Genomic DNA, 24,085 nt, shown 5'->3' with positions numbered 1-24,085 from the left:
ACCCAACACCTGGGTTTTGAAAATTTCTATTATTTTTCTAGCCTTATGCATATTAACATTGCTCAATCAAGTAGTAAATTATCAAAGATCATTATTGTACTTGAATTATTTAGGACAGTAGAGCACTAGCACAGTGTGTCATCTGCATCGCTATAGTAGTTAACCCCATAATCTCTGAACTAATCCCTGTGAATCATTGTACTGTATGTTCTAAATACTTAATTAAGTAACCGATGAAGTTGTTTATGTTTGAAACCAACAAATTATGGAGAGGAATGTTGCATGGTAAGCAGTAGTGCTTGCTCTAGATTATGAGCTACTGAAATACTGTGCATTACCTTTTGCATTAGTGGAATTTGAAACAATAAACATTGTCACAAAACAACTTTACGTATCTCCGGATGTACATTTAGACCCCTAAAGGCAGTAGCAGGCAAAAGTTCCTCAAAGCCTCTTGTCTTCGAGGTGACACCAGATAGAGGAACTGTAAATTATTCATCCTCTACAACTATAAGCTATGAAGTCAATCAGTATCAGTATTAAGTGTATTTGAAATGATGATCAGTGTGAACACCAGTCTGGGAATAAGCACAGGACAGCCTTTAGGATTACAGTAGCAGTTATTATGTATTATGTTAAGTCTACAGTATACAAATGATTTATATATAATATTTTCTACATGTCAGTAATAACCAACACAAGCAAAACCCCAAAATGCTAATCATCACATGGCCTGGTTCCTTTTCTATGATTAATCTAGTGTATTTCAGACGGCAGGTCTAACAGTGTTGTTAGTAATTTGTTGAAGCATATAAATGTATAGAGATGGAGAAGAAAAGCTGACACTGCAAAGATTTACAAATCGCTCTCGATGCCTATTTGGGTTCTGACGAGTGATTGCACAATTACACAGTGTACGTCATTTAAGTGTCCTTGATGTTTGTTATTTCAGATTAGCTACCAGAGCATTGAATCCTCTGACCCTGGCATCAATGTGCCAGGCCCACGGCGTACTGTGTCCAAGCTAAGGAATGAAACATACCACATGTTCTCTAACCTACATCCAGGCACCACTTACCTCATCTCAGTACGGGCACGAACTGCCAAAGGTTTTGGTCAGACGGCTCTCACAGAGATCACCACCAACATCTCAGGTATGAATTAAATGCGTGTGTGTTTGTGTGTGTGCATGTGTGTGCGCACACCTGCCTGTCTTGACATGTAATAGGTCAGCTTTGTAAGAGCTGCCTTGTAATTAATGAGCTGTAAAAATTCTGTCACTTATTTGATGCTTAATGGCAATTAATTATCTGGAAAAAAATACTGGAAAAAAGGACAAAACAGTGTGTGTTTGGTTTTTGCGTGCATTGTGTGTATGTTCATACACGTGTGTGTACACAAGTGAGTATATGCAATGTCACACTGGTATTGCCTCGTATATATGCATGTCAGCTGAGCAAAGTCTCTTCAGCTGCTCCAAACTGAACAGCACCTTCGGTAACATTTTCTCCGTGCTCAAAATCACTGACACCCTGTCATCTCTTCAACACCTAGGAGTTTCACAGACTAACACACTGTACATCACCGTATGCTCCTAACAGCTGGGCATGATTGCAGTCCCATAGAATACAGAGCCTCAGTTCTGTGTGTAGACAGCCATATGGGAATGTTTAGAGTGTGTTGTGATATATATTAGTGTGAGGATTTTCAGGTAGTATAATTGTGAATGTACAAGGACTAGAAATATGTTTTTTATAGTAAAAAGTTCATAAACAGACAGAACACAAAAAAGAGATAAAAACTGGATATGTTTCAGCCTTCAGCAATATCATTAGGGATAAACAATTTATGGATAAACTAATTAGTTTATTTTCTAATTATCAAAGCCATATGTTCTTGTTGAACATCCCATTCTTAAACCTTGGACATTAATATGGAGTTTGACATAACAACCTCCAGTCTCCTGTGAAGGCTTTCCTATAGATTTTGCAGCATGGTTGTGGAGACTTTTCCTTTCAGAGAGCTAGTGGAGACTGATGTAGACACTGATGTAGACTCTGATGTAGCGTGGCGAAGCCTGGCCTGGGGTTGAGGTCAGGGCTCCATTCAGGCCACACAGATTCTTCCTCACCAACATCAGCAAACCAGCACTGACATTGTTATGGTTATCGTCGCTGTCGGGTCGGAAACCTCCTATGTCCAAATTTTGTCCATTTCATATTTTTTCACATATCGATGCTATTGGTCAGTCCCCATGTGGGTCTGTTATTTTTACAAGTTATTAACCAATCTAAAGTCTTGAAAATAGCTTGAGTGCAAATCTCGTGACCGCAGACTTTATTGAACACTGCTGGCAGCAGCGACGTCTGTGTCCGTACCATTCTTATCAATGACAGCATAATCTTGTATCTCCCTGCTCCCGTCATAAAGCTTGTATCTTGTAAACGTGACTTTGGGAAAATGTTGTGTTAATGTTGGTACATAACAGTATGATAGCAATATTAGGTATAATAACAACTTTAATGATACAATGTTTAATAACTCAAAAAATACGGCGTTTTTTTAATTTCCTGAAAAATAATGGTTTTGGAGATACGAGGATTCCGCCCGACAGTGACGTTATGTAATTTAACAGACATCTTTATCCAGAGCAACAAAATATATCTCAATTTAATGAGTTAAGGGTCTTGTTCAAGGGCCCAGCAGCAGTAGCTTGGGAGTTTTGGGATTTGAACTCACAACTTGCTGATTGGTAGTCTAATATTTTAGCCACTGAGCTAGGACTACTGACCTTATCACACAAGAACAGATTTGGGCACAGCACTTAGTTTCAGTGAAGGGAATCAGTTGCAGCAGATTTGCGGAGGCAGTGATAAAGTTTGAGGCAGTGGTAGCTGAGCGGTTATGGCGTTGGGCTACTGATCAGAAGTTTGTGATTTCATATCCCAGGACCACCAAACTGCCATTGCTGGGACCCCTGAGCAAAGCTCTTAATCCTCAACTGCTCAGTTGTATAAATGTAAGTCACTCTTGATAAGGGCATCTGCCAAATGCTGTAAATGTTAGGCAATGCTACAGCATACAGAGGTATTCTAACAGTTTTTCTTTAAAAAAATAAAATAAAAAAATTAACAGTAATATACATTGAAAACTTTAAAGAAATTAAAATAAATATTTCTAGTAAAAACAAAATAGAGATGTTTTGATTTGGGCTACTTTCTAACTTGGGTGTTTTTCTGTAAAGATCATTCATCATAATGCAATCACAGTCATGCTCTTAAGGTGTAGGATATATACGTGTCATAGTGAACAAAAATAAACCTAATGACTTCAGATTGTAATCAGACACCGGTAGTCAAACTGTCCAGGATGCTCCTCAAAACAGAGAAGAGCGCTGCATGAATGACCCAATAAACAGATTTTAATAACAGTAATTTTGTCAAAAGAACAGATCTGACTAATCAGCGATTATTTCCCCACCAATGCACAAACAGTGATCAGTGGAGTGAAAGGACAATGTTGAGCCTTATGTTTAAATGCTGTGATTGAGTGATGAGATGAGAATTGATCTGAATAATGCTGATATCCAAAACAGTTGTCTCATTGTAAACTTATAATTCTTCAAAGTTGGCAGCAAATTGATATGTAAATGTAGTGGTAGGTGGTGCATCTTTCAGTGCAATTAGAATAAAGTCTTTAGAAGCAATTTCTTTGTTTTTCTTTCTTTTAGGGTTAAACAAACTTGAAAAGCTTAAGTGCAAATAATACACATAATACAAAATTTTGAGATTTCAGAATGTACATAATAAAAACAAATTATAAAGGTAACCATTTGAAGGGTTTCCCCTGGGCTCCACATCTATTTTCTATGTTCTCTGTGTCCTCTGTATATTGCTAGCAACTACTGTATGTGTGTAGTCATTATCGCCTGTAATTGTACAACTGAATGAACGCAGACGTTTTGAATGAGTCGAGGCTATTAGAGACCTCACTTTAATTGAACACTGCATGCACTGTGATTTTACCAGCATCCATTTTAATGCCATAATCATTGATTTCTCAGTAATTGTTTGCCTTCCCTCCCCTTGTCTCACCTACCCTGTTCAGGCCAGAGCCTTTCCTGGAACTCTGCGCCTTTTAATTGCACCCTGTATCCTAGACAACCACTAGGGCCAGAGAAAAGTAAGAGTAATAAAGAAGGTATAATGTGTTGTTTTATGGCTAGATAACATGAATAGAGGTAAGTATAGGTGTAAGCTATTTTGCATCAGCATCTCTGCTAACTTTCACAGCATTATTTATAATTCACCAGTGTGACACTTTCATGTAAAAAGCAAAATAAATGCATCAACTGCATGAAAAATAAGCTGTAACTCAGGTTCTTTTAATATCTTATTTCATTCTTCTTCTCACTCTGTATGTAAAGCACCCACCTTTGACTATGGAGATATGCCAGGACCACTGAGTGAGACAGAGAACACTATAACCGTGTTACTGCGTCCTGCCCAAGGCCGTGGTGCTCCAGTAAGGTGCGATTGACATCACTGCATCATGTTTCACAGATACATCTAATTTTATTTACACTTCTATCTATCTATCTATCTATCTATCTATCTATCTATCTATCTATCTATCTATCTATCTATCTATCTATCTATCTATCTATATATCTATCTATCATTAACCAGCTGCTAAGGCATACGGCTGACGTTTGTCTACTCACACGGCATATACTGTACTTTGATCTAGTCTGGGTCAGTTTGCTAGTAGAACCTGTGATGTGTTTTGCTTTTAAATGATATTTTAAACTCGATGAGCTTTGAAGGTAGGCCAGTTCTTCGTTATAGTGCATGCACACAACTTTGCGTTTATCCAGAGTGCCATGCCATTTTCTTTTAAAAGAGAAATTTCCGCCTACGAGTTACTGGTTCTTGCACCATTGTAGATGCTAAGAGTGATAAACTCCCAACGCCCAATATCATCTAGACAATGCAAATTAAGTCAGTGATGCACCTTTGTGTGTTTCAGTAATTTATTTGCACTATTTGCGTGAAATGGTTTTAAGGCGATAAGGATTTTGTATTAATCGCATGTGTTAAAGTTGATAGCCCTAGTATATATATATATATCCTGGTGTGCTAAAACTCTTTTGCGAATCATATTCCTTGAGTGGCATAATATTGCAGCTTGCTTGATTATTTAGCATCTTGTTAATCTGCTTTTCATTTCACTATTGAGTAAAACACAGACTGCGTTGACATTACTCAACTTCAGACCTCACGTTGTTATTCCTTTATTTGTAAAACAGTTACATAAAATGGCTTCACTGACTTGCTCATGTGTTGATATAAAATTTGTATGGATATTAAATAAAATATATTAATAATGATGACTCACTGTGTTCTGCTCCTCAGTACATATCAGGTAGTTGTGGAGGAGGAGAGTGGGAGGAAGCTGAAGAGAGAGTTGGGGATGCAGGAATGTTTTCCCGTTCCCACCTCTCATGGAGAGGCGCAGGCACGTGGCGCTCCACACTACTGCACGGCTGAACTGCCGCCAAGCAGCCTGGCTGAGACCACACCTTTTACTGTAGGGGACAACCACACCTACAATGGCTACTGGAACAGCCCACTAGACCCCAGGAAAAACTACCTCATCTACTTCCAGGCCATGAGCAACTTCCGAGGGGTGAGTGAGCAACTTCTGGGTTGAATTTGCAGAACATTTTCAATAAAGCGATTTGCTCTGTGTAAATTTTCAAATAAACAGTGAAAATTAGTTTTATAAACTTTATTCATTATTATTTTCAAATTTAACAACTATATACACAGCCTGAGAGCTTCGGCTGACTTTGATGAATAGCTTCATCTATATGTTTCTGTGGAAATTTACTAGATACTGCAAATTAAGGAACAGTGTTCAATTTATTAGAATGAATACAAACCACAACAACACATACGTACAGACAACACATAACTAAGTAAGTTTGGTGACCTTCATAAGACTCAGTATAAATGATTGTATAATATGTGCACTGTAATTAAAGTTTTCCACTCAAGCAAAAGTAGGAATATCATATTATTTATTCTCATTAGAACTACTTTTTATGTAATTGTAAAGGAATGCATGGCAAAATGATTGACACCTGTAGTGAATATTTCAAACCAACATAAATATATAAATAATATATATTTTCATTATTTGCCATCAGTACCTATTAACTCTTGTTTTTGCCTTCAAATATATCCGGTTTCTCTGCACCATAAATATCTGGTTACACACATTTCATTTCATTTACAGCATTTAGCCGATGCCCTTGTCCAGAGAGACTTACTTTTTTTTTAAATCTTATTTTATACAACTGAGCAATTGAGGGTTAAGGGCCTTGCTCAGGGGCCCAGTAGTGGTAGCCTGGGGGGTCCGGGATTCGAACTTTCCAATTGGTAATCCAACACCTTAACCATTAAGCACATCTCTTTAGTCATCCGTTACTAACCGAATTACACAAATACATTTCAACACAAAAAAGAGACGGATGTTGAACTGCACAATATATTGGTATTAAAGTAGTACAGGTATAAAAAAGAAAACATTAAGCACAACTAAGGCCATAACAAAAATGTTTTACATGTATGATCCAATTGGAAATATGCCAGAGCTTATGAGCTTATTATTCCCCCACAGTGTGAGGAGGATAGAGATGTAGAGAGAACACATGGTTGTCATGTTTTATAGTCAACAAGAGAAAAGGAAAATAAAACTAACCAATGTTCCTGTATTTTTGAGCCTTAATTAGTGCACGTGTTTTTCTTTTTATAAATTAATTTAGCTCATTTTCATGCAGGGTGCCAGTTGTTATTGAGGGCATGTTACAGTTCATGAATCTGTCCTTAATTACTTAATAGGTCTCTAGAATGTAAGCTATTTTTATACACCATAATTCTGCACATCAGATCAGCACTTGAATATTTCATGTCTCTGAGATGCAGAGTTGTTGATGTCAGATCAGATCTCCGCCTGTGCATTTTGTCATGTTTACCAAGACATGAAAAATGGATACTAATCATTTTTCGTGTCTCATCACTCTCGGCAGAGATGCATACAGAGAATGCATACAACCCCTGGTGCGTAAGGGCAGACTTTATAGTATGGAAGAGAGAATGCTGTAAAATTCCCACAGTCAGTAAATCTGCGATAAGCAGAGAATTACAACAGCATTACTCCACAGCTTTCCTATCCTCTCTTCATTCGCACATTCGCACGTTTATGTAACATTAAAAGTTCATGGTTAGAACTGGCTTTGACACATAAGCTGTGTCATGCCAGGCTTCTATTGTTCAGGCTGTATTTAACCACAATACATCTCTCGGTGGACATTCGCCATCTTTCGTGGATCCCAGCTCTTGGGCATAGTCCACTGCGCCTTCATAATTGGGCACAGGTGCAGATGATCTGAAATAGATAATTGGCAGTTTATGCTATTAGTCAGGCCTACATTGGCGAGAGGAATGTGGTTTATCGTGTAAGCAGTTGTTGCTAAAATTAGGCCTGGACAGATGGGTCTTGCTTGCTGCCTAAGGAGCATTGAATACCAACTTTCAGAGAAGTTTATAGTTTGGTGAATTGCACGAGCATGGCATAATAAAAGCCACACATTGGTGAGGCTTACTCTACAACCTACACAGTTGGATTAATCAAATGAATTGGATTAAAGCCTCACCAGCGGGCTGGATTAGCATTTGCTATGACTGGAAGTATGCCTAGAGAGAGAAGACCAGCACTCTGACACCTGCCCACCACCAAGCCAACTCAGCGAGGATCCTCTAGAGCCCTAATCGGTCTGTCTGCCTCCTCCAACCCAGGTCGCTTGCAGCTTTCTCACACACACAAGCTGTCTCTCTCACATTAGTCTAATTCTCTAATTACCCTCAGGGATTATGACAAACACCACAGAAACAGTTCCAGTGACATCCAGCACTGCCAAGGTAACCCAGTACTTCCTCAGATATTCTACAAATGAAGACAAGCTGTGACTGTTAATCTTTTTCCCTTATGCTGACGTTTATTATCTAGAACTCCTTATTTTCTGCCTTTTGGCTTGTGCGTCATTTGAATTTATGACCATTAGACCATGTAGGACAAGATGCTGTGGCTCTATAGCTGTCTAAGGTTGAGGCTTCTTGCCACTATTACTGAGTCACGCTCATTACTCACCTGGAGTGCATACAAATATGCCATCAGACATTGCAGAAACGTGGCAAAACGGCAACGTGGAGGCTTTTTTAATACTTCATTTTGATTTGATGCCAGTCAGCGTGTGTCATCCTCAAAGAGATGCGCTGACATTTAGTAGAAGGTTATCGCTGCGGTTCAGCACCTGGAAACCTGGCTCTACTCTATTTGTGCGTTCGGACAGCAACATTATGTAGCAGGATTTTGGCCCCCTGGGCTGTTTTACTCTCGTTTGAGTGAAAGTGTATGTGACAGCTCAACTACAATAGAACCACCCTCAGTTTTACTTTGCAGCATAACCACTTGGAGGGTGATTTGCTTGTGCGGTAGTTTCGCACAGCTCCAATGATTTACACCCCTGACCTTTACCTAAATACTCATTTCTCTTTGCCAAGATTTTATGCTCTAGTAATTGCTGTAAAGACTGCCACTTACAGCTGAAAAAGATTGGGGTTTAGAAGGGGAACCAATGTTTATCATAACTGTTCACTAGTGTGAGTCTTTCTCTACATTTGAAGAAGCATTTCCCTTCATATTCCTTTTGTCATTTTCTCCACAACAGAGGCTTTAACACTTGGCAGTGGCATAACAAGCATCTGCTCAGCCATTATTTCAGAGAATTATCTAATGATGTTGCTGCTGTTATCACTTTGCTGACTTGATAGATGATAGATCTAAAAAAGTTATTTGAAGGATGTTTGATTATATTCTCATAAAATTTGAGGGACTGCTCATCATATTTATCAGATCTTATTCTTTAGTCTGTCACCTAGTCAACAACAAAACCAGGACTTTCTCCAGCATGTGCATGAATACAGTTTGACTCGTTTAGGGTCACAGTATTCAAAGAGGTGACCACTGTGTGTGTGTGTGTGTGTGTGTGTGTGTATGTGTGTGTGATCTCCCACTGAGCACCTTCTGTCCCTCAATCTTTCACTCACTAATTACTTCCTCTCTTTTTCACTTTCCAATCTCTGCCATGTCAAGATGGATGGCCTGAGCAGAAATCTATCATCTCTCTCTCTCTCTCTCTCTCTCTCTCTCTCTCTCTCTCTCTCTCTCTCTCTCTCTCTCTCTCTCTGTCTTACTCTGTCTTCACTAAAATGAGTGTGCGCCTAATATGCCCTCCCCTCAAGCCTGGTTAAATATAGTTCTTATAATTTGCTGACAGATCCCGTTTTGCAGAGGCGACCATGGCTGTTCCAGTGAATTTTATTAAGTGGGAAAAGTAGGATAAAGCTTTGTGACTGGAGCTTTGTGATCAAAGCTCAGCAGCTCTCTGCCCTGTCACACATCGACTTCTCTTATTGACATACTCCAACGGTGGGTCCATGCTGTCAAAGTTATATTCCTGGGCATTAACGATGATGACTTTACTGAGACAGCGCTGGGCCTCGGGTTCTGTTAAAAATGAACCACAATAATCTTTGCAAGCTTTATTTTGGCTGTCATTAGAGAGTGTGCCTCTCAGAGATGAGCTATCCAAATACCCTTGTGTCTGTGTCTCTGTGTGTTCAAGTTCAAGTTCAAGTTTTCTTTATTGTCACCTCTTCCACATGTACAGTACATACATAGAGAATTGAAATTCTATTTCTCTCAGTCCCAAGGTGCATAATATTAACAATGGAATTTAAATAAAGCAGTGCAAGGCATATGCAGATAAAGTGAAAAATGAGCAGACCAATGCTGCACAAAATGACTGGTGCATGTTGTTGTATGGTGTGTGTGTGTGTGTGTGAGTGTGTGCTTGTGTGTGTGTGTGTGTGTGTGTGTGAGAGAGAGAGAGAGAGAGAGAGAGAGAGAGAGAGAGAGAGAGAGAGTTTTTTATATAACTGAGTATTTGAGAAACCACTGATTCCCTGAGATTTCCACACAACATAGAGTTTACACAGAAAGGTGTGAAAAACCCAAACATCTCCAGTGAGCAACAGTTCTGTGGTCAGAAACATCTTGTTTGTGTGAGAGGTCTGAGGAGAATGGCTGTACTAATTTGAGCAGACAGGAAGGCTATGGTAACTTACAGTAACTTGGCTCTAGTCGAACAGGCATCGTGTTGTGTGTTTTTCTGCTGACTACTGTTAAAAAAATTGGTCATTTGAGTTACTAGTGGGAAGAAACTGGAGAATCCTGTAGAAAACTGGGAAAACATGCACAATTCCACACAAATTGGCTAAGGATTGAAATAGGGACTAACCGCCTGCATCATTGTACCTGGGTTAGACACAGGTGTAGGCATAGCATTAATTATCTGCATTAATATTTATGTCATTGCAAGGTCTTCACAAGGAGAATAAGAGTAGTGTGTGTGTGTGTGTATATGTGTGTGGGTGTGACTGTTTATGAGAGAGGAAAGCCTGAGTTCAGCATTAAAAAGCGGTTTTAGGGTTAAAGCAGTTTGAATGGATTTTCAATTAAAAAGAAGAAAAAAGCAATTGAACCAGTTTGAGAAGGAGGTTCTCATTCTTTTATTCCTGAAGAAATTTGCATAATTGTCCTGTAATGCCTGAATTAGCATCTGTAAATCTTAATTTGATAATACATCTCCTTGTCGAGGTAAGGGGCCGGAATTAGATTGTAAGCTTGGATCTCATTAGTGTTATTTGACGAAGGTCCTTTTCATAACACCCCAATGTCATCAGCTCAGATTTCAAGGAAATGAATTTCTTCTTGGAATTTGTTTGATGCCGTAATGCCCTTTCTCTGTGGTTTTGCTGCCTTTCTTTGAGTACAGTATGCTTCTTTATCCTTTTAGAATACAACATGCACACTCATATATTGATGCATGCATTTTTACATAAAGAGAGCACTGATGATTTCTAATGTATTTAAGTCAAGCTTCTTGCTCCTGTTTTATATCCAGTTGACTGGAATTACAGTATTCTGTTTTATCCTGATTCATGGAGCAAACCACTGCAGCTAAATGATCTCTGCCTCTCTTTTCCTTTAGGAAACAAGGATAAACTGCATCCGAATTGCCCGTAAAGGTAAGTGTTGAAACATTTTTTTTCCCAATCCTAAACTGTGTTAAGCCAGGCTTGGGTATTAGAATGCTCCAGGCCAGTGTGTGAGTGGCTGATCCATGCTTAAACCTTGACTAGAGAGGCTTAATCTTAAAAGTATGTAACTAAAGAAGAATATCTGTTTCTCTGGGCTAAAACCTTCATTTTTAATCCTCTATTATTTGGATACAGCTTTTAAAGTCCTTTAACATTTTGTTGGAAATAAAAAAATATTTATGGAAGTGCCTGGAATATGGGACATTGTGTAGTGTTTAGAGTTATTGAACTACATTTGTAAGTTAATCTACTAACATTATTAGATACATTTGTGATAAATTGATCACAATTAGTATATTTAAGTCCAGAAGTTCTTTTCTGTTACCATATTTGGATTAGATCACGTAAACATTTCAAAACTTTGTTTCTATCTGTTCGTGTCCTTGATAAAGTGAACTTTGTTGACTGAGTAAGGAAACACGCTTAGCTAGGTTTCACAGGTCTTTAGCCCGACTCTCTTCACAAGCTCCCATCCACCCACCAGCTCACTCCAGTAATAGTACAGCTACTAACCGTGGAGAGTGAAGATTAACACGCAATTCCTCCAAGACATGTGAAGCTAGCTAGCTGCATTTTGCTGCTATCGCTGCCCTCTTTCATATAATCCCAAACTCCCATGACTGGCTAGGGTCACTGTAATTGGCAAGGGAGAGAGAGAGGGGACATCACTCTCCCACACAGAGCTCCATAGGCTTCCCTTGGATAGTTATGGCATTGTTGAAATCTCTTGACTTTTTGTTTATGCCACACAGGAGCCTTTCAACCACATTTGTTAAACTGGCTACTTATCCAACATGAACTTATGATATTGCAAAAATTCTGCTTCTATCCATTTCTAGTACTGATTATCATCGCGAGTTTATGGGGTCAGAGGGTAGACTGGAGCTTATCCCAGGGGACTCTCGCAGAGCAGGATTGCGCACACACACACACACACACACATATAATTCAGAGATATCAGTCAGCCTACATCACATGACAGCATTGGACTGGTGGAGGAAACCATAGTACCCAGAGGAAATTCCCACAACACAGCAAGAAAACACAATGTTCACAGATGAGGCATAAATCGATCCCCCAACAGTGGTTAACCCACTTTCTGCTTTATTTTGGTGAAATATATATGATTTTTAATTATTTAAAAACAAGAGGTGTTAAAATGCATTATAGTTGCAAACACAAATTTTTGTAAAGATACAATTTCAAAATGTCAAAGCAACATCTGATGGGTTTTCCCAGATCAACAGACATATGGATACACAAAACATGTTCACATGCTCCTCTTGTTACAAGTGTAATGTGTGTGTGTTTTGTTTCATATTTTTACGTTTTCTTGTTAATCTTCTTAAATTTCTGCCTGGTTACAGATACAGTATACGCATACACACACCTCATACATATAAACACACATGAGCCAAAATGACAGGAAGCTGCTGAGGAGCACAGGTCAGTCTTTCATCATGTTTGTTATTTGTGCTACCAGGATAGCAGCAGCCCGAATCAAAGCCAGATTCTCAGTAGTGGTCAGACTTCCATAGTCAAACAAGCCAGGAAAACTCCAGAGAGATCAGCACGAGTGAGCCCTTCACATCATACACACACCTGTAGCCATCAAAATGGCCTGTCAATGAACCCTCACCAAACATGAAAAGAACATCAGGAGGCATGAATGCCCATCCAGATGACAACAAAGGCCACCGCTAGCCCCTATTGAGCTCTGTCACAGATCAGCACTGACGACGCTGGTATTTATAGCTCTCGGCTTTCGCTCAGCCTGTACTGAGCCTTGTGGCTAAATTGACTTTCAAGGGATAGGATAAGAAGGAAGTAGGATACTTTTTCTTTGAAGCCAAAATCTGAGAGCAGCCATTTTGGAACTGTCTCATTCTGCATCTTCTATACACATACACACTCTGAGTACAGATGGGCTATGATTAATCACACCTCAGCATATTTGTTAGCAAAACACTCTTTTCTTTAGCAAGACAAGCCATTAACACTTAGGATTTATGCTAAACATAGTAAGCCAATTTGTTGTAGTTTACACTACAAACCTTTTTTTTTTATATCCCTTTAGCATGAAATTGTTTTGTGAATGATTATATAAATGTGTATAATAATATTCTGGTTATTTATTAAATCTTTAGAGCTTTTTATTCCTGATCCTGCGTAGCCAGTACATAGTAGGTCAGACTAGTTGACCTTATTTATAGCATTTATAGCTTTGCATTACTTTGGTTTTAATTAAATGTATTACTTCATGTGACTTAATAATAAATACACTTTTGGTAACAATGGGTGGTGACTTCCACCACTAAAACGAACAAACGAATGAACGAACGAACAGACTGACAAATAAATGAACGAATGGACAAACAAATAAACAAACAAAGAGATAAACAAACTAACTATGTAATTATGGACCCCTGTATTGCCCAGACTGTACTTTGAGGACCATCAAGCTACAAGAAAAAGTAAGAGAGAGGTTAGAAGAGTAGAAGAAATGATTAGAAGATGTTGAATGCTACTATACACGTTTTAATTTTTGGCAAAGGCTTGTTTTTGTCTCAGCTAAAATATATCAGAACTATTGGAAAACATGAAATAGGCCAAGTCATGGGGGTTAGTGATTCATCATACAAACAGCAGTCATAAAAGTATTGATTGTTTCTTGTAGCGTTTCTGATTGTGACCAGCATTCTTGTAGAAATTGTATGCATTGTTTGTGCAGCCTCTGCCTCTTACATGTGATAATACTAGTGATCATTACACTTACATACAGACACACTGGCTGCAACCCTTAACTTAACTTCCCTGCACTTACAGTATGTATAATATGATTGAGCTTTGATGACTGAACATTGCTCAATACTACATACAAAAACAGTATCGTTCTATTTTCAGGGAATTTCATTTGTTGTTCTTCAGCAAATTTGACGTCATCGTGGCTGAATTCAAATAATTTATAGATAACAAAATACCGTGAATTGTGCAATTCAGACATTGTACTTTTCTTATTGAATAAAAAGCAGATCTCTTTTGCTCTAATGTACGTTAACTATACCCAAAAAAATCTCATTGTGTAGATGTTACACAACCTGTCGAAATAACGTATTAGTATAATGTTCTCCTGAATAGCTTTGCCATGCCATCTTGTGAGGAATAGATAGTGGCAGCATTTCTCAATATCATTTTGACATATGTTTCTGATAAATAACCTAAAACAGCAGAGCTTTCAGCTGTGTGAGTTTACTGCCGTGTTCAGTCATTTCCAGTCATGAATTTTATGACCCAAGTTAAATGATGCATGGTCATATGCATTGCTGAACTAAAAAAAGTCTCAGGAATAAAATGTAACTATATAACATTGAACTGAATAGTGTTGTGTTGTATTTATTCATTTGCATCAAATTGACTTTTGATGTTTTAGATGCCTTATAGTGAATGACTCTGATTTATAATGTCCTCGTTTATTCTGTTGCAAATCAATTCAAGTTAAAAAATATACACAATAGGCCATTTTGTTGGCTCTGTCATATAAATCTAGGGAAGGTGTGTGTATCGCCCCCATAATGTTCTCAAAGCATTGTAAAATTGCACAGGCTTGCACAACCAAGCAGCCAGGGCACCCATTTCAACATACAGGTGACAGTTTAATTAACAGTCCCTTGGCAGTCTTCACACAACAATAGACTCTCATTTTTTCTCTAAGTACCAATTTCCATTTTTGGGGCACTCAGCATGTGCTCGCATTAATCTCGAAACAAATTTCATGCTCGTGTTGGACTTAATTGATATTCCAGAAGAAAATGTGGCAGAAAAAAATTCAATCTGATTAGATCTGCTGTAAACTTTAATAGATGCTTTCCCATGGTTTCTTTCTTTACACAATTCTTTATTCGTTGTTGATATCTTGCTTGGTGATGCTTGAGAATAAGGATGAAAAGTGAGCACAGTTGGGTGTGTATAGCTATCACAGAATACAGGAGACTTTTCTTAAAAAGGCCTTGAGGCTTTAGATGGAGTGTAAAATTGTGCCTTATTCCTCCTTCTACTGTCCCAGATCTCTCCATCCACACACTTGTATTTTTAGCCATGGCCTTGTGCAGTGCTTTGAAACAGACCTCTTTCCTCAGGCCCAAACTGACTTTCCCTCAGCATATAATATTTCAGGCTCTAGGGTTTCAAGAAAACAGCCAGCCTCTTGGAAACGAAATACTTTGCATACTCTAAGTGCAGAATATTTAAGAAGATTATTAAAAAAAGATATATGTGAAGTGAAGGTGTTAGTTATCAGTATACTGTGGTTAGTACTATGTCTTGTGTCTGCTTGCAAATTGGCAGTAAAAAACAAACTCTATAACAATTATATTACATTCACTCAGGAGTCTTGGCATCATAAGACTGATAACTGAGGTGAATGATCTTGTGTTTATCTGTCGCATTCTAAATCATCATCAAAATACAAATTAGATGATAAACTAACAAATAACTACCTGCAATTTGAACTGGCCTCACACAGGGAGACGTTTAAGTTCTGCATGCTAATCACTGGCATACGATAAGATATTCAGGGTTTTAACTGAACTGGGAGTGTGCAGGGAAAATCAACTCCCTTACCTTTGATTTATGTTCACACAAAGTGAAGCTGAGCTTTGCTACTTTAATTTGATGGGAATGTAAATCACAGCGTGGCACAATGGTGATAATGATAATAATGATGTAATAGGGTTTCACACTTTATAGATAAGTGCTTTCATGTCAAAATGAGAAAATATTAAAAATCTAAAATATCTGCAGTTTTATGGCTGTAAATTTAAGCATTAAATTAAAATGAATTTATTTTTTAGATATAATAATAATAATAATAATAATAATAATAATAATAATAATAATAATAATAATAATAATGAGCATCATCATCATAACAGCTATTCTTCTTCTTCTTCTTCTTCTTATTATTATTATTATTGATATTATATTTAGTAATGTATTTATTATTCTATTAAGTATTTAATTAGTATTTAATTAATTCCAGTTTATAATTAATAATTTTTTTTTTGGTTTTCAATTCCAAAGTTTCCACATTTTTGACACATATAAAAGAAAATAATATTTGAACCCCTGATCTATCCTGCCTTATCTGGAAAAGACACATTTTTTGTGCAGGTCTCAATAAGGCATATATTAGAGTTGACCTTCTTTAACCTTCACCATGAAAGTTGGGGAAAAGGCAATTGAATAGATGCTTTTCAATGAAAGCACCATTCTGCCTGGGCTGCTCACTCATCTCCAGTGCAAATGGGTTAATTTATTGTAGGCTTCATTGTATATGGACACTTACTCTTTGCTTCCACTTCTATCACACAGTGTCTTTGTCCTGTGTGACTGAGAGTTAGTGAAATCACTTCCCATGGACATATGCAATGTGAAGTGACCTCTGCCGCATCACTGTCAGTGCAGATGAGTGGAAATAGTCATTTGAGTGTAGCCAATGTGTTCTTGCTGGAGGAGGTGCTGCTCCTGCTGTTTCCAACTACTGAAGGATAACTCTTAAATCAAGAGATTGAAATAGGATTTTTTTTCAGTTGATATTGCATATGTGAGGATTTTATTTCCTTGTGTTCTTAAATGTGTGAAAGTGTGTATATGTGTGCATTGTACAGCGGCCTGTAAGGACCTTCGGCGGCCTCTGGAGGTGACGCAGCACTCGGAGGAGATGGGGCTGATTCTCGGAGTCTGTGCAGGGGGGCTGGTGGTCCTTATTCTGTTACTAGGAGCCATCATCATAATCATTAAGAAAGGGTGAGGATCACATGACACTTTGAAAACATTTGAAATCACTGCATGTTGTTCTTTGCCATAAATAACCATTATCCATGATTGGCTGTAGTGTGTGTGTGTGTGTGTGTGTGTGTGTGTGTGTGTGTGTGTGTGTGTGTGTGTGTGTGTGTGTGTGTGTGCAACTTATCAACATCAAATTAGACTGTGTTTTTAGATTTCTTTTTGTCATCAATATTTTTGTTGTAAACTGGGTGGGTTCCTTTTGTAGGAAATCTAGGTTACATGGCTCACAGAGTAGTAGTACAACTGTAACTAAAAACAGAATTAGTTTCCTGTCTTCACTCTCCCAAAAGGCAGCAGAACTGCCGCACAGGGCTTTCATCTTCTGAGATTACCTGGGTGTGAAATGTTTAATTAAAAAGAGGTGCAATTCAATTACTCACTTAATTAGGCCTGGTCTGACATTAGTCTGACCCAGAAACGAGCTGATAATTGGGCGGGAAAAGGTGTGCTTTTGGAGATAATTAGTATTGTTCTTTAAAGGTCTCTACATTAAGATACTCATGAGAGAAAAAGTGCATGATCCACTGCATTCAGTCTAGCCCTCTCTGTCCCTATTCATTTTAACACAGTCTTCACTCCACTTCCAGACAATGGAAAATAAATAACATAAGCTGCTTCTCAGGTCTAAGAATCCCTTGGATTACTGCTGCTAACCTGTCAGATGAACCTTGTATCATTGTAGGTCAGTTTGCAAATTGTGACATGTAGATGAGTGGCTTAAATGACTGGTCAAGAGGAGATTTTCTAGATCAGTGGCCACCAGCATTGTTTCTAAAGATCTGTTGTCTATAGATCCATTCCTCTCTAACAGGACCAAACAGAATGATGATCTAGAGCTGGGATATAGCAGTGGCAATAATATAGTTTAAAGGATTATAGACCTGGAGACTACTGTGAAGTTGCCTACATGGCTGTTAATAATAAAAATCTCACTCGCATTTGGCTGATTCATTAAAAACTAACAAGGTAGTATATGTGATTAGATCATATCTGCTTTGGCTACCATTTTTTCTGTCACTGCTTAGGTTTAGCCATGTGTCACACTGCTGGTGTGGCCAAAGCAAACCTCTGACAGCATGTCATTCTTCACACTAATCAGAGCACTGGCAATGCTTGCATCTCATGTCGCCTCTGCCTTATTCTCTTTCTTTCTTTCCCTCTCTCTCTCTCTCTCTCTCTCTCTCTCTCTCTCTCTCTCTCTCTCTCTCTCTCTCACTCTCTTTCTCTGTCACTCTCTCTATCTCGCTTCTCCTTCTTCTCCTCTCCAGAAGGGACTACTACTCTTACTCTTACTATCCGTAAGTGGCTTTTCCACCATTGCACACCATCCTTTTCCATTGTGTTTGCAAGCAGTGTTTGGAGTTCTTTCAGTGGCGTAAAAATCTCTCTCCCTTCTTTTTTGCTGTTCTTTTCTTCTTTCTCTGTTTCTGTTATCAGTAGGAAGCCAGTGAACATGAATAAGACTCCCATTACGTACAGGCAGGAGAAGAGTCATATGATGGGCTCAATGGAGCGCAGCTTTGCAGACCAGAGCACCCTGCAGGAGGATGAGAGAATGGCTCTGTCCTTTATGGATGCGCACACCTGCAGTACCCGGAGTGAGACTCACACACACACACACACACACACACGTGTACATGTATTAAATAAACAGCACATGAGCACAAGAAGTATACATAAAAATTCCTGCTCACAAATTGCACTTCCTGCCCAAAGAGCAGTATTCACACAGTGGCCTGAGATACACATCTATATCTGGCCTCGGTATTCACACTGTGAGCTACGGCACACTCACACATTTATCATCCCTTTTACAACCCAGAATCACAATGTGAAAAAACATCATGCCCACTTTCACTCAGGTAGCATGGGCTCAAGTTCACTGACCCACACTTGAGTGAATACGACTCAGCCTGCAATTTACCGTTTCCATTCTGCTTAACCAGAATAGGCAGCAGATTTGTATTAATGACTCATTTCTCTTACATCACCCCCTGCAGGAGTCCTGGCCATAAACTAGGAATTCTCTCCTTGGACCACTAAGCACCTTTTTCACATGCATCATAATGGGAGAAGGGAAGAAGACTGTTGAGCTCAAAAGCTACTGAAATATATTTCAAACAAAATTAGAATATGTGCCTTGTGGTCCAAGGCTGTCTTTTCCTATCATATCAGTGCTGGGAAAACTATACAAGATGGAAAATGGGGTAAAAATAGAAATAATTCATTGTACCCAAGAGTCTGATTCATGGAATGATTAATAGATGATGTTCAAAGAAGTTGTTCTCTTGATCAAAATGAAGCTTTAATGGCATGTCTCAAAGCTGTCTCGCTTACTCTTCCAAGTACCGTATCATATCTGGGTTTCACTTTCTTGCTTGCTAATTTATTTCTACACCCTGGTAGAAGACATTATAAAGTCACACTCATGTCAATTAATTTATAATTACATAGAAGCTAAAACAACTAAAACACCTGGCAGAGGATTTAGATTTTTTTTATTGTCTAGACAACTAGCGTTATTCATTATTTACTATTCGGTGTAGCGAATAGTAAATAGTATATATATTATATGAATGTTTTTCCTTCAGGTGATCCACGCAGCTCCATGAATGAGTCCAGCAGCCTGCTTGGTGGATCACCTCGGAGACATTGCGGCAGTAAAGGTTCTCCATACCACACGGGACAGCTTCACCCCGCTGTGCGTGTAGCTGACCTACTGCAACACATCAACCAGATGAAGACGGCAGAGGGCTACGGATTTAAACAGGAGTACGAGGTGAGTGACAGCAAATCACATATCAAAGTGATCTGATTAATTATATCTACATGATGAGTTCTTCAGTGTCTGTAGTAGTAATTATACCTACAGTAACAGTTATCACTCCAGAAAAGAGTCTACACCAAAAGAGCCACCGTTTTCTCCTCAATATAAGCAGGGCATGAGCCAACAGACAGATGAATATGGATTGATGGGTGTATATGTTCTAAACTCTCCGATATTAACTGACACCACCTAGAAATCCCACCCCGCTCACCCAATCTCACATGCTCCCAACGCACAGAATGTTCTTACTCTCAAAGTAAATAGACAGTGTTTTGAGTTCATTAATACATCAATGTACATTTGACAAAGCTAACACTGAACAAGTAAATACTTAACAGCAATTACCTATTTGTATTATGCTAACAATGCTAACAATGAAAAAACTGAAAATAGATTCCTGAATAAGGTTAAAATAAAATAAAAAAAAGCTTAGACTTGCAGCAAAGCATTTCATCCAGGACAGGCTAATGCTGATAAGTAATTAAATAAGCTTTTTTTGCTCTCTGTCAGCACAGACATGTTTAAACACTTTGATCAGTTTTTGTGAATGCCTCTGCCACAAAGAAGTTCCCAACTGCACAGCTAATATTATTACACCCTCCTTTACTCTTCTTAAACCTGAAATGGTAGAACTTGTCACAAATCAAGTAATCAAGGTTGGATGCAAATGCGCAAGAGTTTAATATACAAGGCAGGTTGAAAAACAAAGAAAACAAAAGGTAAAAGACAGACTAAAGTGGGAATAACAATCAGGAAGAAGAACAGGGAAAAACAAACAAAGTTAATCAGAACATAAATCGTAAGAAAATAAAGAACATTCAAAAGTAATGGAACCTGAAACATGAATACTACAAGCAAACAAAAAAAAAAAATACGAACCATAATCCACATTGTAGTAACAAAGAGAAGCAGAATCAATAAACCACACCAACAAGCAAAAGTACTAGTAATACTCTTGTTAATGTCAATGCAAACTGCACTTCACTGTATACTTCACAAAAAAAAAAAAAATACACAGAGGGTGATTCACAGTCTGGAGACTGCGAGCATACGAGTGCTGGTGGCTGCTAGCAGTTTGAGTCTGTGTTGGCCATGTTCGATGGCTGTGAATTATCAGGAGCTGCAGGATTACATGCTGTGACTGCTTGGTTGTTGTTTTTTTCAGTATTTTTTGGGCAATCAGTCATAGAAGACAAGGTTAAACACCAGGTTCTAATGTTTAATTGCAAGCAGGGATTCTGTATTGCATTTATAAGCCTACCTGAGATGCTTTACTGACACTTGCCTTCACATTAGGATTAAGCAAAATCCAATATAAAGGATCGCTAATGGCAAGGCTGGGAGAGAAGGCTAGCCTTACAAAGCATTTATAAATATCTTATGGCCTTCCCTACAGATTTCTTCTGTTAATCAACGGTGCTTGAACTGCTCTTGTGCTTAGTATGGTGTCAGCGGCACCACTGAGGGATATTAATAAACTGTCAGTGTTGGAGTAGATGGCAGCGTTCGTGGCAGCAGATGTCTAGTTGGAAGAGCTGTAGCCTTGTGGGAACTTGGTGTCAGTCATCTGTTCAGAGCAAAGGTGTTTTGTCAAATTGGAATGTGGTGTAATATAAGCACCCTGCTCCTCAGCCTGAACACACATTGTAACATACTTGCATGTATTTTGCACACTCACTGGTTTCACACATCACCCACACATTACACATACCCAACTGGTATACGGTAATGACATATGAGTGAGTTTACACTTGCTGTAAGTTGATATTATATTTATGCTGAATAAGATGTTGATTTTATTAGATAAAGTAAGTATATTAAACTAACATTTGTAAAGATCCAGTGACCTACAGTTCCTTGAAGGAATGGAGACAGTAGTTCATTTTTAATGTCTAACCATTTATTATTAGCTTCTGACAATCAATAAAACAATCAAAGAAGTTATTTATTGTTTTCTAGTTACCACTTTTGACTAATCATGGAAAAGATTAGGCATCTATTTTGAATTTGAAACATACTTCCAAGCTCATTCATCTTTAAACATAGTTTTCACTCTTTCTGAACTAATGTCTCTAGCCCCGTAGCTAGTCTCTGTTCTGATGAGCTGCCTTCAGCAAAATAATTTACATAAATGATGGGCTGCGGTTAAAGTTGGAACAGCGTTTCTGCTACAGAAGCTGCACTGGTTTATGTTTTAGAAAATCTGTGTAATTGACTCATTGTGTCAGTTATCACTTCTGCTACAGTATTTTTATTATCATTTTTTGGATGCACAGAAATAATTTTGGAATAGCATATCAAGAATACAGTCTGCCAGTTGATATGATCTTGATTTTAAGATAAATAGTTGCTCAGGATTTTCACATCTGTGCATCCTTAGGTAACCCTTACAGGTTGGATTGTTGAGATGAAAAGATAATGCGCTTGACTCTCACCTATTAATTTTAATATCACAGGCACTCAAAGCTTTTTTTTTCCTACTCAAACCCTTCAATCCACCTCTGCATTTATCAATAAGTGTTTAGACTCACATGCTGCTGCTCGATATATACTGTAGAAGTACACACTCGGGATAAACACTGATGAGTTACATACAGAACACATATGTGGAGGTACTGTAACAGTGGCACAGAGGTTATCAGCATCATATCTGTTTCTATCCTGAGTCTAGGTTAATATCTGTGTGGATTTTTTGTATATTGTCCAGGTTCTTTAGTTTCCTCTTCAAGAACATTATCTAAAGTATGTATGAATCTTTTCTAGTCTTATCCACCCATCCATCCCTCCATTCATCCATCCATCTTTTGATCTTTAGTAAGCATTTTAACTTTGTCAGGGTTTTTCTGGATCCAGGAAAAGTTAGGAGATTCCATTCCATTTCTTGGCTTGCTACACACACACATTCACACACTTTTTCACACTCAGGGGAAATTTAGAGTAGACTATCCTACTCTAACTACTGGCATGTATTTGGAAAATCATGAAAAAAATCACTGAGAACCCTGAATCTAAGAGGTGCCAACATTTCTTGCCGTGCCACCATGCAGTCCCTTTACAAAAGTTGTAAATAGTCCCATGTGGGGTGGTACTGTATGTTGAGCTTTTTCCTGAATGCATTGACTATGTGCTATTCAGAACAAGTCACACAGTTTTTACATTAAACAGTTACAGTACACTGTGAAGTCTCCTGATGACGTTGGCACCGATGGGAACGATAACTTTAGTAATAAATTTAGGTAACTCAAACATTCATGGTAGAATAGCCCAGTGGTAATGTGGATGGTGCAAAACACCCAGCATCATGAGTTTGTTTTTGATTTTATTAAGAACATTGATGGGAACAATACACACCAAATTACAGTGGATGTAATAAAACTAATTGTGTTAATGTTACTCAATTCGATCACTTGAATCACAAATGTACACATTTGCATTAAGTAAATTCATAGAGCTTTTTTCTCTCAGTGTCCCTGATGTCTGCATCTTCACAAACAAAGCTGAGACTAAACATTTCTTTGTGCAGTGAGTGCACCCATACCATCCATTCCCTATGAAGTGCCGCTTGTCGGCTCATTAAACTCCCCTTCTTGGGTGAATTTGTCTAGACCAGAGATCAATATCCCGCACTCAGTGTGTATATACGTGTGTATGCTTTTGTTTGAGCTTAGTATTTTGTGGACCTCATAATGTGAACGGATGATACAGAGGGCAAACATTTGAGCCTGACCCCAACAGCAGCTCATAAACTATATTTCCCAGTGGAAGAAGAAACCTTGAGTATTGATCTAGTTCATGATAAAAGGATAAGGTGAGCATTGGCAGTGATAGGAGGATCGGAAGATAAAAGAGGAAGAGAAAGAGGTCAGGAGGGAAGGGTGGATGGATGGACAGAGAGATGGACAGGGGGATTGAGAGAGAGAGTGATGGAATTAGAGAGCGATGAATTGAGCCTGCTCATACACAACCTCAATGCTTTTTCATCTCAGTCAAGGTTAAGATGTATGAAATGTTTATTGATTAAAACATCCTCATGTTCTGTTCTAGGACATTTCTGTAGCTTGTGTGCATTAATTTATGCTTTACATTGATGCCATTAATGGAAGTGTCACGCAGTATGAAATGC

General features: G+C 38.3%; 1 protein-coding gene across 5 annotated transcripts in view; it reads left to right on the top strand.

Moving 5' to 3' along the window:
• The window catches only part of ptprub (protein tyrosine phosphatase receptor type Ub), a 202,328-nt gene that overhangs the window by 145,326 nt on the left and 32,917 nt on the right, over window positions 1-24,085 (top strand). For 3 of the 5 annotated variants that reach the window (XM_060869959.1, XM_060869960.1, XM_060869957.1), the window contains exons 10-16: window positions 953-1,154; window positions 4,427-4,529; window positions 5,415-5,688; window positions 11,180-11,216; window positions 16,955-17,093; window positions 18,573-18,733; window positions 19,727-19,914. In XM_060869959.1, coding sequence (XP_060725942.1) covers window positions 953-1,154; window positions 4,427-4,529; window positions 5,415-5,688; window positions 11,180-11,216; window positions 16,955-17,093; window positions 18,573-18,733; window positions 19,727-19,914 — 1,104 coding nt within the window. The remainder of the gene's footprint in view (window positions 1-952; window positions 1,155-4,426; window positions 4,530-5,414; window positions 5,689-11,179; window positions 11,217-16,954; window positions 17,094-18,572; window positions 18,734-19,726; window positions 19,915-24,085) is intronic. The other 2 variants (XM_060869961.1, XM_060869958.1) reach the window with 1 other exon arrangement.

This window comes from Tachysurus vachellii, chromosome 5 (assembly GCF_030014155.1).
Source record: "Tachysurus vachellii isolate PV-2020 chromosome 5, HZAU_Pvac_v1, whole genome shotgun sequence".
Lineage (NCBI taxonomy): Eukaryota > Metazoa > Chordata > Actinopteri > Siluriformes > Bagridae > Tachysurus > Tachysurus vachellii.
Note: the sequence above shows the minus strand (reverse complement) of the source record. Positions and strands in the feature narration are given on the sequence as shown.